Here is a 12108-nt window from a genome sequence, read left to right on the forward strand (position 1 = left end):
GCACTTACAGTTGTAAGGATTTTACAAAGTTCACTGTGCAAAATACAGCCATCATTATTTGAATCTATTTCTGCAAATGCTTTGAGTAGCTCTGTTTTCTTAACAGGTTCTTCTTGTTTTAAGATGGAACAAAAATCATCAAAATTCAGTGTGGTGGTTTGGAGACTCCAGTATTTATTAACTGTCTTCTGAGATGGATTTCGTCCAGCTTGCTGAAGTACTGCACAATAAAACAAAATATTAGCATTCATTGATACCAACGTGTGTGTGTGAGTGTGTATATAAGACTTCCTCAAAATAGTCTTAAGTATATACTGATGTAAATTCCTCTTTCTGAGTGAAGATACTCCTTTAACGCTACTGTGGACTAGCTAAGGCCCATTAGTGCAATGCTAGAAAGTATTTATCAGCTAGTATTTATGTAATTATTCCTGAACTAACAGTTGTTGCTGCAAGAATTATGTTGACTTATCTTCCTAGAGTTTCCACTTTCTCCTGGAAATGAGAACCTGGATTCTACTACTGAAATGACAGCTCTTGTATTTTGCTTGAACCCACAATCAACTCTGCCCTATAGGTCTCATCCATGCCCTGAATCCTGTTAGCAGATCAGATTCCTAGTACACAGGTGTAACAAGTGGCACACCTGTTGCTAAATGATTAAGTGTTAAGGAGTAGATTAGCATGGAGACTTTTCACCTCTGACCCCTAGTAGATGTCCCTTCAAAACAGAGTACAATGATACAGTCCATGGAATATGATTTTTTTTGCATCTCAATTGACGTACAGTGGCTATGTACATATTGATCACAATCTAGAAAGCTCCTTTAAGCATTATTTAGGGGCTTGCAGTTGCCTAATAGAACGTTTGGCTTTTTTTCTTTGAATAGCAGCCCCCAATGCTTAGTCACATACTATTTTTGAATATTGCTAAGTTTCCAACATAATTTGCCAGAGTGTTTCTTTTTCTTTTTTTTAAGTAAGTCTAAAGGGCCTGGTGGGTATTTGAATCTAGTTGTCCAGGTTACTAGATTGTGGTAAATGCCTACAAGGTACTTTTTGCTATGTGGATATTTTCCCTTCCTGGGGAGGCAACTTGGCATCCTTCTTTAACACTGTGTTCATTTTCTTAAAGAAAAGGAAAAAAAAAATCTGTAAACCCCCCAAACTCTCAAGAGATATATTGTAGAACTCTTGCTATTCGGTGTATTATTTATACTTACTGGGAAATCAGTACTTGCTGTGAACAGCTAACTAGTCTCTTCAGACTACTTTTAGAAGAAGTTCTTTTACCTTACCCTTTAAATGTACCTTTTAAAAAGTCTTGGATTCTGATAAGTGCCTACAGAGACATTTCAGTCTAGGACATTATGTTACATTTCTGCAAATAAGTACAAGCCATGTGAACAAGGTTTGAAGAACCAAGTTGTAAATTACAAAGCAGAATGTGTTTCATTAATCAAACATCATATAACTAATGCCACCCTGTGATTTGATTCCTTGTCAGATCTGAACTCTAAAGCTTTAACCCAAGCATCTAATGGGTTAAGATACATTGGTTGGTTGGTTGGTTTTTGAAAAGTCCTACATATCTCTAAGAATATAGAGGGCTTGAACTCTCAGTTGGCTTTCCTAAGCTGACCTTGAAATGGAAATGACCAAACACTTGCCATGTACGCAAGTGACATATGGACAGAGATGAAAGAAATAGCATGGAAAAGAAAGAAAGCATTTGTTCACACCATTCATATTTAAAATCCATATTAGCTGAAGCCAACGCTGAGATTTTATAAGCAGTGGTTCTGAAAGCCTGACAGAATCACACATCATGCAAAGATATTGTAAAAGGATTTTGAATCAGAAACCATCAAGGTACGATGTAAATATATAGAAGATTACATAGTATGTACACTACAATTATCCATTAATGTAAATTAGTAGAAATATTCAAAGAAATGAACAACATTAGGACACTGTTGGGACATTTATCACAGTATGTGTTTCTCAAACTTTTTAATTTCCCCTGTACTCCCTTCTAAATGTATCTTAAGAGTCTGGAGGTCCCAACCCACCGTCATCTGTTCCACAGCTAAAGGTGCAGAGATCCTTGCATTCATTCATATACATACAGTCTGCTGCTGCATGAGGGGATCTGTGGATTGGTGTGGTGGCCTTGCACTACATTAGAAGAGCACAGCAGGATCTCCCTGATCTCCTGCTAAAGCCATCCATATGGAAACACAAGAACAAAGTAGCAGCTCTCTCCGAGCTCCCTTCCTGCCATATCATGTTGGGATTACAGTAAGAGTCCAGTCACCCCACAAATTCAGTTAGAGTCTTCTGCTAGGAGGCAGTCAATCCAGCCATGTCTTGGTTGGACAGGGAAGAAAGTATCACCTGACAAAGGATCCTATGCCTTCCTGGAATTCTGTGTCTTACTCTCTCTTCCAGATGCTCCATCTTTCCCCAAGGGCTGACATCCCATAATCTCAGATCCATTGACATTGTGAGCTAACATGCCAGAATAGTTTTTTTTAAAAAAAGATTAGTTAAAAAAAATGCAACTGTTTAAATTAACACTAACAATAGAGCTCCTACACAGCAGCTCTGCACACTGCTATATACATATAGAATGAATAGGATTGCACTCTTTCTGTGTACACATTAAAAACAAATTGCAAAGTAGCTCCTATTTTTGCCACTCCTCAGTGGAAAAGACTGAGAAGAAAACATTCTCCCTCACCTCTCGGAAAGCGAGAGGAGATAGCTGCAAAGACTCTCTTCTGCACACTGTGTTATGCTTGGCCTAGATTTTCTTTCTTTGTCTTCCCTACATGGTAGCGTGTAGCAAGGGTGCAAGAACATCCAGGAGAGTGCTCCCTGATGCACTTCAGTGAGCTGCCTGCTGATCATGGTTTGGCTACAGAGGTTCAGAAATGTGAAACATGAAATACACCAAAGTTTCCTAGATCCGTTAAAGTAGTTAATATATGCAAGAGATATTAAGCACTCAAATATATTATCCATCACTACATTTCTTGCAGATTTATTTTCCAATGGATCCCAATTAAACAATAACACTTACCCAAACACAGTTGTTCTTTAGATTTAATGTTTTCTAAGCTACTTTTAAATACAGCTAAATAGGCTGCTCTGCAGTTTCTATAAAATGTTTCCTCTTCATAATTCTGGGATCTCTTCGCTTGAGAACTTTCTGAGAGTGGTTTTTGTTCATTGAAGAGAAATGCACTGCTCTTCTGACTGCCAGCCATCCTGTGAATAATGCAAACATATTTAAAGCCTGTTTCTTTTATTTGCATACTTCAATATCACATCACCATCTGTCCACTCCGTCACATGGGAGGGAATGTTTTCTGAACTTTTCTATGTGCTTCTGTTTCTGCAAAAATTAAAGGATCTTGCAGATATGCTATGATATGGAAGACAGTTGCTGCTGTTTTTTTAAGTGCAATATTTTCATTTCTCTTTTCAACCATAGCAGTTTTCAAAGCGGTTTGTAATAATAAAATCAGGTATGTAGGTGCATCATATTGCCTGCACAATGGTAGATCCATCTGGATACCAGGTGGTATTCTACTGGTATGAGTTTATAGTGCTGTGTGGCTATCTGCTTCCATCAAGTGTGCTGACAGCAAATGGACAGATGTTTTGCAGAGTCCTCTCTCCAGTCCACCATGTTGTTCCTGCTGCTGCTGCTGCTTCCACTGCTGTTCTGGGCAGATGGTATCACTGGCTCCCAGCCATTCTAAGAATTCTCAAGGGAAATGGGTATATGGAGGCACTGGGGAAGACAGTGATGAATACAATACCTCTGTTAGTGGTAAAGGGAGGTCCTAGGGGGCAGAAGTTCTATAGCATGCTTTCTCCAGTATGCCAAGCATTCTTGCTGCCACTTAAATTATGTAGACATCTAAAAATATCTATTAAGTCAATATGTAAAAAATTAACTTGGTTTTAATCTCAGATATATGAGTTCAAGCATGTTTATGCCACCTACAAAATTCTTGGCACAACCCAGCCAAAGTTAATCACTTTTCAGTCTCACTTATTTAATTCCCCCTCGCCCACCACTAATGAAATAAATGGGACTTGGAGGAAGCAATCCTATTGAGATCGAGGGTCGCCTCCGACCCCAGGGGTGCCACCTATCCAGTGCAGGGTGGGAGGAATGGTGAGGAGCGGATCTCCTCCTTGCTCCCCCAGCCCTGCTTTTGTGACTAGACAGCTTATTTTGGCTGTCTAGCCGCAGGACCTTGGGAGCGTGGGAAGCAACAGCCAGACAACGCATAGGATGTGTCGTACCGGATTTCAGACTTCCACACCACAGCCCGCCCCTGGGAACACCCACTTTGCACTGCTCTTATGAGTGCGGAGTGTGGGGCCGATCTGTGCTGCCTATGAGGTGGCGTGGGAGGGGGTGGGGGTTGGTTCTCCGGGAACTGACCTACCGTATGGTCATCTAGCCGCTGACTGGCGGCCATAGGATTGTGCCCTAAAGTTTTTAACTTTGGCTGGATTATGTCCTCTGGGTGTGAAAAACCTAGCTGCAACTTTTTCAGGAGATCATATCTAGCAACATAATACCTATGACATCAAAGTTAGATTTCAGTCACTAGGGAATTTTCAGTCTCCGTATGGATCTCAACCATTTGCATTTGGTCCATAGATTAAAACATGCTGCAACATTTTTTTCTTATAATAATAACTGAGCTTTTGTAGAATAATGATAATATAGTTAGAGGACCTGGAGATCTTCTGAAACAGCTGGAAACTATTTTTACTAGACAACTGTTTACTCATTATAATATTGTAGCACATTATAACTGCATTGGAGAGTGGGGCATGATGGTTACTTAGGATGTGCCATGATGACTACCCAATACTTATTGTATAACTGAGAAAATATTCTTATTACCTCATTCTTTTAAAATTTGTTTTAAAAATCCATCTCAGGGCTGATTATTTGGTGCATGGTAATTGCAGAAAAAACACCTGAAATTCTTGAAGATGCTAGCTCCCTAAATTGTGCATCTGCTGCCACACACTGATTCAGCCTTTGGCACACCTCTGAAAATGTCATTTTTCCAGCATCTACCAATGCATGTTGAAAGATGAATCCTGCATATGGTTGGCAGGTGCACTTGACCAGCTGCCCATAGGCAAGTGGCCAGAATATGCTGGATTGTCATGTGAAGAGGCATTTCATCCGATTGAAGTGAATTTGATTAAGCTCAAACCCCGGCTTTGATGAGATGTACAGGAATTTTTGTCACCAGCAGAAGACAACATTTTGTTGTAAGATACATCTTAGAGCCATAAAACTGGTAGTCTAAAAGACAGTGGCTTTCAAAGCTTTGATTGTCAGGGTATACTTTCCACACTAATTTGTCGTGTGAAATCCTGAGCATCTACCATGGAACAGCCTGCATGCAAGGGATTTGGGAGCATGTAAATTCTAGAGTGAAATCAGTTTACACAAAGCACTAGACATGCCCATTTAGCTTACTATTGGTGCTTGATCTGTGTTCTAGAACAGACTCAACACCTCCCTGTGGCTCTTTCTTGCAGGGGGAAATCAATACTTGTCAACAATCTGTATTTCAGGAAGTTAATCTACCATTACTGATCTTTTCACCAATCCTGATGAGCTTCCAAACAAACCCAAGGCTCCCCCAAACACACTTTGAATTTTAAGGTGCTTAACAGAAGAAGTGTAATTGGAAGGAATGGGTAGAAAACCACTTCCTTGTCCTTTACATTCAAATGCCTTACCCTAGGTTTATAGAACTATAAGTAGCATAAGTGGACTGGGGCCTGTAAAGTGAGTTTAGGTAAGAATTAGAAAGAAACTGGGACAGGCAAAGAGCAAGCAAAAAGACAGACTAGGCAGGATTCAAGTCAGATAGGAGGCTCACAAAGACAGAAGAAACATATGAACACATGATTTTGTCCTATAGTGAGCCAGACCATTGGTCCATCCACCCCAGGTACCTGTTGTATTTCCTCCATAAGACTAACAGCACCTTTTGGGTGGAAGAGGGACAATTTACATTGAGAAAATGGTATGGAGGGTTAAATAATCCTTCCCCTAGTGCTGCAGCTCTGATCAAATTTGAAGCCTTCCTGTGCCCTAGCTGCTTTAAAATAAATAAAAACCTATAAGGAGATCCTATCACAGATCTCCCACATAACGTTTAATTTTGCCCTATGGCCCAACCAAACATATATGGCCTGTTCCTGCTTCCTTTTACAGTGACCGCTAGGAATAAATGACAGCAGGAGAGCTCAAGCCGTATCTGCTGTGCTTTTTTCCAAAGCATCAGGGCTAGAATGAGCAGTGATTCCTGAAAAGGTAAAGACCCACAAAAATCCATTACTTGCAGATGATTGTTTTAATGTATTTTAATTTTGAAAATTATTTTCCACTCTTTCTAAGTGAGACCCCAAAAATGTCTACTTAAAAAAATACAGCATCAGTTCAAAACATAACAACTGAACCCCTTGAAGCTGGTGCAAGGCTGTGCTAGACCTCCAGTGGATTCAAAGGTCCTTAACATGACACATAAATGTACAGCTGCCCATTGCACCTCCTCTCTGCTTCACCAATACATCACTGGAAGCAGAAGCTTCTAGCAAGTACAGCAGCGCTAGCAATTACTGTGGTGCAGGCTCATGGGCTTTGCTCCCCATGCTGACTTGCCACCTGATTCTATGCACGTTTAATCAGATGTGAACTGACTTGTTTTCTAGTAAATGTGATTAGGATTTCATCCATTACGTGATAAGTTGTGATATCACAACCATGGTAACAGTAATACCTGATTTTACGTTCAGCTGACTGAGTCATTAGGCTGAGATTCTATGTGTGCTTATATGAAAGTAAGCTGCACTGAAATTAGTAGTACTTTCTGCCAAGTAAATGTGTTCCAAGCATGACAGGGTGGCAGTTTGTCATCTTCAGAGCAGTTATTTCAAGAGGGCCAAGTGGATTTAAATCCAAGTGTTCTGACCTAATGGGTTTGTGGACTGGGAAGCCCATCATGAGCTCTAGTTGCCTGGATGAAGAACCCAATAGTACAACAGAAGAAAATTGCACTCACCTGAATGAAAGGACCACGGAAATGGATTTCCTTTTTAAATAATTGAAATAATTCAGCACAGCCTTTCCTTCACATATGGTTACTAAATGTCAACAGTAATTTTCTTCTTTACTAAAGGTGATGAGGGTTTTTAGAAGGCCATCACAGAGGGGCATTAAATCGTTTTGTACTGTTGGTCTAACAGCCTGCAACATTATTTTATCCAGTGCTGACTTCTGAAAATATATTCCAGTATAATAAATTGAATATTTCAAGTTCAATAACAAGACAACAACATAGGTAGGGTCCCCTTCAGGACTCATTGGAGCCTTACTCAGGAGGCCTAAATCACTCGCACCTTCTTGAGTTATATAGGCCTTTTACACTTGGGAAAGAAAGATAATAATCGCTTATCATGGATGAAGTACCCTATTTATAATACACAGACCGCCTTGTCTGACAGTTTCATATTACAGTGGCATAAGAAGGACCCCACAGGGACACAGTCCAGTTACTGCAAACGGGTGTCACTATAATAATTAAGCACCACTGTTAGCACACACAAAGGAAAGTGAGTTCTAGCCAATGAAGGAAAAAGAGAATAAATGTTAATTTTCCAGTAGCCAGTTTTATCAAATATGAACACTTGTTTCTGCTCCTCAACTCTTTCATTACTTAGCCATTTCTTATTTGGGCAGCTGTGCAGTACAGAGATGTTTCCAATATGTTACTCAAAGCACAGTATGCAAGAGTTATTTAGTAGATGGAAGGTTTCTTGCTAAGGTTATTAAAATATAAACTGCACTGATAGTGCACTACAAAAATATAGAGAAGGGGAAAATGTTGCAGACTCTAACACTGCTGGATCAAGATAATCTGACTAAATTTTCTAATTCTAATTTCTATTATTTCAGGAAAAAATAGATGAAATTAAAAATCTCACACCCACATTTTTTCATTATTTATTTAAAATATATTCCCCATCCAATTATTCTTCTGAGCTATTGCAGTAAGACTGGAACACAATAGTACACATACATCAATTTAAACTGAATGTACTTCCAAGTAAGAGTGTGTCTATATGAGGTTCTTGCTGGGACTTACATGTATTAATGCAGCCCATCCAGTTCCCACAAAGCAAAACTTTGCCAATCCCCACACATGCCCACACTACGCAACTGAAGCATCGCAGGATCAGTGAGAGTTTGTTGCAAAGCTGGCAGGGAGAAATATTAAGCAAAACCTTCCATGTACTGCTATGACCTTTTCTCAGACACTGCTTACGACATGCCCACTTCCAAGCTAAAGTGGCAATCAGTGTGGACATGTCTGTATTATGCTTTGGCTTTCAGCATAAGTTTGCAATGTCATAAATGCATATATAAATCCAAATACGTTCATTTGAAATTTTGGAGGCTGAGGTGTAGCATCAGAAATATTAACTTGGAATGACCATATGCTGGAGTCCAAAATCAAAATATGTGACCAGCAAGACTCTAACTTTGCTCCATTGCATACAGGAAAGAAGAATGGGTGACAGGATCGGTGGAGGAAAGGGGTAGGAGGCTCAGTGGCTCATTAAAATACAGTTAAGGGAAAAAGGCTAAGGACTCTCAGGCTGCTTGTAGGAGAAATAATGCCTTTTTTTCCCAGCAATCCATTTGTGAAACCATGTAAGTGATGTCCTGAAGAGAAATGTTGTTCGGATTGTGCTCAACAATGTAGTAACCCAGGTATATACCCTGTGCAAAAAACACATACTCTGGAAAGGACCTTACAGACCAATCCTATGCATGTTTATTCAGAAGTAAGACCCATTGAATTCTATGGGATTTACTTCCAAATAAGCATGCATGGGATTGCAGCCATGAGCCCTCTTCAGATGTTCAAAATCTGTGTAGACTTAATACGTGGAGGGAGAAGTGGGACCACGCCTTCTGTTGCTGACCCCTACTTCCACTGTACACATTTCGTATGCACAGGCTCAAAGGGGCAGTCAACACTGGAACACAGGGGTGGGGATAGTGGGGGCATATCCAGCTCACCCTTCCATGCACTGAGTCTCAAATATTCCACCATCTGAATAGGGCTAGTCTAAGGGAAAACTATCATCTACACAGACTTCACAACTGCTCAGTCTGGCATGCAGACTACCTGTAAATCAGTGTAGACTATTGACAAATGATGTGTGACTTGGGAGGGTCAGATGTAGTGAATCATCTGATCCAAGAATGGAAAACAACTTGTACCCTAAAGTAAGGTACATCTAGTAACTATTTCTATAGTTTTCTTGCTAAGAGTCACAGTACAAAAACCTGTTATCAAGTCCCAATGGCTGCAACAAACAGCTAGTCCCTGACGTGCCACAACACTTTTGGTCTTGCTGTGGGGAAGACAAAATGTAATCTCTGCTAGAGTTCAGTGCTACAACCTTTTTTATTGTCAGGGTTTAAGCTTGGTATCGGAAAAGTACATTGAGGCAAGAGCACTTTTAGGCATGTACAGAGAGCATTTGTGTCATTTCTGCATAAGTATAAGTATCCCCCAAACATATGAGATTACAAGAGAGTGCACACATTCCCTCTTTACCAGGCGTGGTTGCGATTTTCTTATACCCATGCCTGGTAAATCACTGCCCCTCATTTGCTTTTTGGAGAGTTGCACAAGATGCCTTTTAAACATTATTGAAGTGTACATATGCACTACGGGAAAGGAATAAATAACAATTTTTACAACTGTGACATAAAGCGCTTCCATTGGTAATCCTCCTGTGTTTTCCCACTGCTTCTTTGATCTTTTTTCTTACCACACAGATTGCTCCTATAGCACCACTAATTAAGGCATTAGGTGCTTCCAGACAAGGCTTTTATTGTGCCATCACCCTTGTCCTGCCTCATTCATAGAATTTTAGGGACCACATCATTGTCACGTTTCACTTGTAATCCTCCCACAGCTTCTTTCATCTTTTTTCTTACCACAGAAAATCCATCAAGGAGAAAAACATGGAATAGCTGCATAATGCCTTTTAATGGGTAGCACTAGGAGCCCAATGTCTGAAAGCACATATAATGCGTCTCTTCCATCTTTTCCTCCTTAACGTATTTTTTGTACAAAGAAAAAAAGGCAGAAGTGATGGAAAAGCATGGGAAGCAGACAACTGGAGGAAGAGGTCTTCTGCACTCCCTGTAAAATTCTGTGAACAAGGCAGGGTGTTTGCATAATAAAGGCCTCCTCTAGAAGCACTAAACAGAAAATCACCTAAGGAGGGAAAGATGGAATAACTGCACAGTGTCATTTAATTGGTTGTGCTAAGAATCGTCCATGTGGAACCACCCGTAATGATTAAAAATGCTCAACTTTGACACAATTGTGATTTGAATAGAACTATACCAACACCAGTCTTCTAGTAGCTCCCTTACAGCACAATCCTATGCATGTCTACTCAAAAGGAAGCCCCAATGAGTTCAATGGGGCTTAGTCCCATGAAGGCGTGTACAGGATTGCAGCCTCACCGCAGAAACGAGATTAGGGATGTTATAAATACACGACGGTGTTCTTATTTTCTCCTGCGAAACACTGAAGGGCATGGGAGAGGGCAGACAATTCCAGGCAAGCTTGAACGCCAGCAGCACCTCCCTTGCTGAAATTTAAGTACCAAGGAGATAACAGGCTTTTAACTATCTCAGACTTTATGTGACCTTCCCAAACCTTAATTCAGAATTCTGTGGCTCGAAGCCATTCCCCCTTTCTCTCGTTCTTGACACGCATTACATGCCTGCAATAGCAACAGCAATTATTATCATGATGAGGATGAGAAAGTAAAAGCAGAGGACAGCAAGCCAGTGAGGTAAATGAGAAGCGGCTCCGACCTGGCCATGGACGTTTCTGGGCCCCTGCTCTACCCGAGCCAGCTTCCTTTGTTGCCGTCGCCTAGAAACCCACTTCGCCTCGCCAGGCCCGGCCGAGCGCAGAGCTTCCCGCGGCTTCCTCCCCACAGCGCAGCGTTTCTGGCCGGTAGACTTTGAGCGGTGCACAGCGGTGCCGCTGGGCGGGAGTCTCAGTTCTGCGATCGAAGAGGGGCGGGGAAGCCGAAGCGACTCTTCGCGCCCTTGTCATGCCGTAAGTACCAGACCCGGGGGGTAGGGGGTGCGGTATTGCGGGCGGATGCATTGCGAGTGCGAGGCCTGCTGGAGAAACAGGGCACCCGCATCCCCGGCCGGAGGGTGGGACGGGCGCCCTTTTCCCTTCAGCTGTCTCGTCTGTAGTTCTGGGCTGGGCTGCGTGTGAACTGCATTTAGGTAGAGCCAGGGCTTAGCCCTGTGTGTCGTTATGTAGACAGAATATTAGGACTCAGCCCTGAACTGTTTTAAGAAGAAACAATGATAGCAACTGTGCTCCTACGCATGTGCAGAGAGTAGGGATTTCAGACGAAATGCGATGCTTTGTAGGCGTCTCGCTTATAGAGTAGTTTTAAGCATGTTTACACATGGGTAAGCCCCACTGAGTTAAATGGGATTTACTTTCCAGTAAGTCTGTTTAGGTTTGCAGCCTTAGAAATTACCAGGGTTTCAAGACAGAATTAAAAGGGAATAGGAGAAGATTTTCTGCCTGAGTTATAAGACTCTCATATGTGCCATTCATCTTTGCAGTACATATTTTCTCACTTTATGTTGCTTACTGGTATTAATTGAAGTTGAACTAGGCTTGTCTCTCCCGCTCTTGCATACACTCACATCTTTACTTGTTTGCTTATGCACATAGCATCATCAATTTAATACGGTGCTTTACAGAAAGAAAGAAAGAAAAAAGACAGACAGACAAATACTTGCCTTAGTGCAGGGCTCCCCATCCTTTTTAGACCCATGGGCACATTTGGCAATTTGAGAAACTGCTGTGGGCACCACCACAAAATGGCCCCATGGAGGATGTGGCTAGTCACATAATGGTTGCTGTGGGGGCCTGGCTAATCAAAAGAGGGTTGGGGTAGGGAGAAATACCAAAGCTAGAG

General features: G+C 41.3%; 2 protein-coding genes across 17 annotated transcripts in view; one reads left to right on the forward strand and one right to left on the reverse strand.

Moving 5' to 3' along the window:
- EFCAB7 (EF-hand calcium binding domain 7) overlaps positions 1-11069 on the reverse strand; it is a 45936-nt gene extending 34867 nt beyond the window's left edge. For 5 of the 6 annotated variants that reach the window (XR_014790517.1, XR_014790516.1, XM_084852313.1 and 2 more), the window contains exons 1-3: positions 10970-11069; positions 3086-3273; positions 9-220 (exon numbers count right to left, since the gene is read on the reverse strand). Coding sequence is in view for 4 of the 6 variants with exons in the window: in XM_084852313.1 (XP_084708439.1) it covers positions 9-220; positions 3086-3273; positions 10970-10977 (408 nt within the window). In the remaining 2 variants the exon portion in view is untranslated. Of the gene's footprint in view, positions 1-8; positions 221-3085 lie in introns of all 6 variants that reach the window. The other variant, XM_084852309.1, reaches the window with a different exon arrangement.
- Positions 11070-11171: 102 nt separating this feature from the next.
- ITGB3BP (integrin subunit beta 3 binding protein) overlaps positions 11172-12108 on the forward strand; it is an 81875-nt gene continuing 80938 nt past the window's right edge. For all 11 annotated transcript variants that reach the window (XR_014790518.1, XR_014790519.1, XR_014790521.1 and 8 more), the window contains exon 1: positions 11172-11219. Coding sequence is in view for 2 of the 11 variants with exons in the window: in XM_084852320.1 (XP_084708446.1) it covers positions 11215-11219 (5 nt within the window). In the remaining 9 variants the exon portion in view is untranslated. The remainder of the gene's footprint in view (positions 11220-12108) is intronic.

This window comes from Heloderma suspectum, chromosome 4 (assembly GCF_057233095.1).
Source record: "Heloderma suspectum isolate Gila_16-S chromosome 4, 16-S_ref, whole genome shotgun sequence".
Classification (NCBI taxonomy): domain Eukaryota; kingdom Metazoa; phylum Chordata; class Lepidosauria; order Squamata; family Helodermatidae; genus Heloderma; species Heloderma suspectum.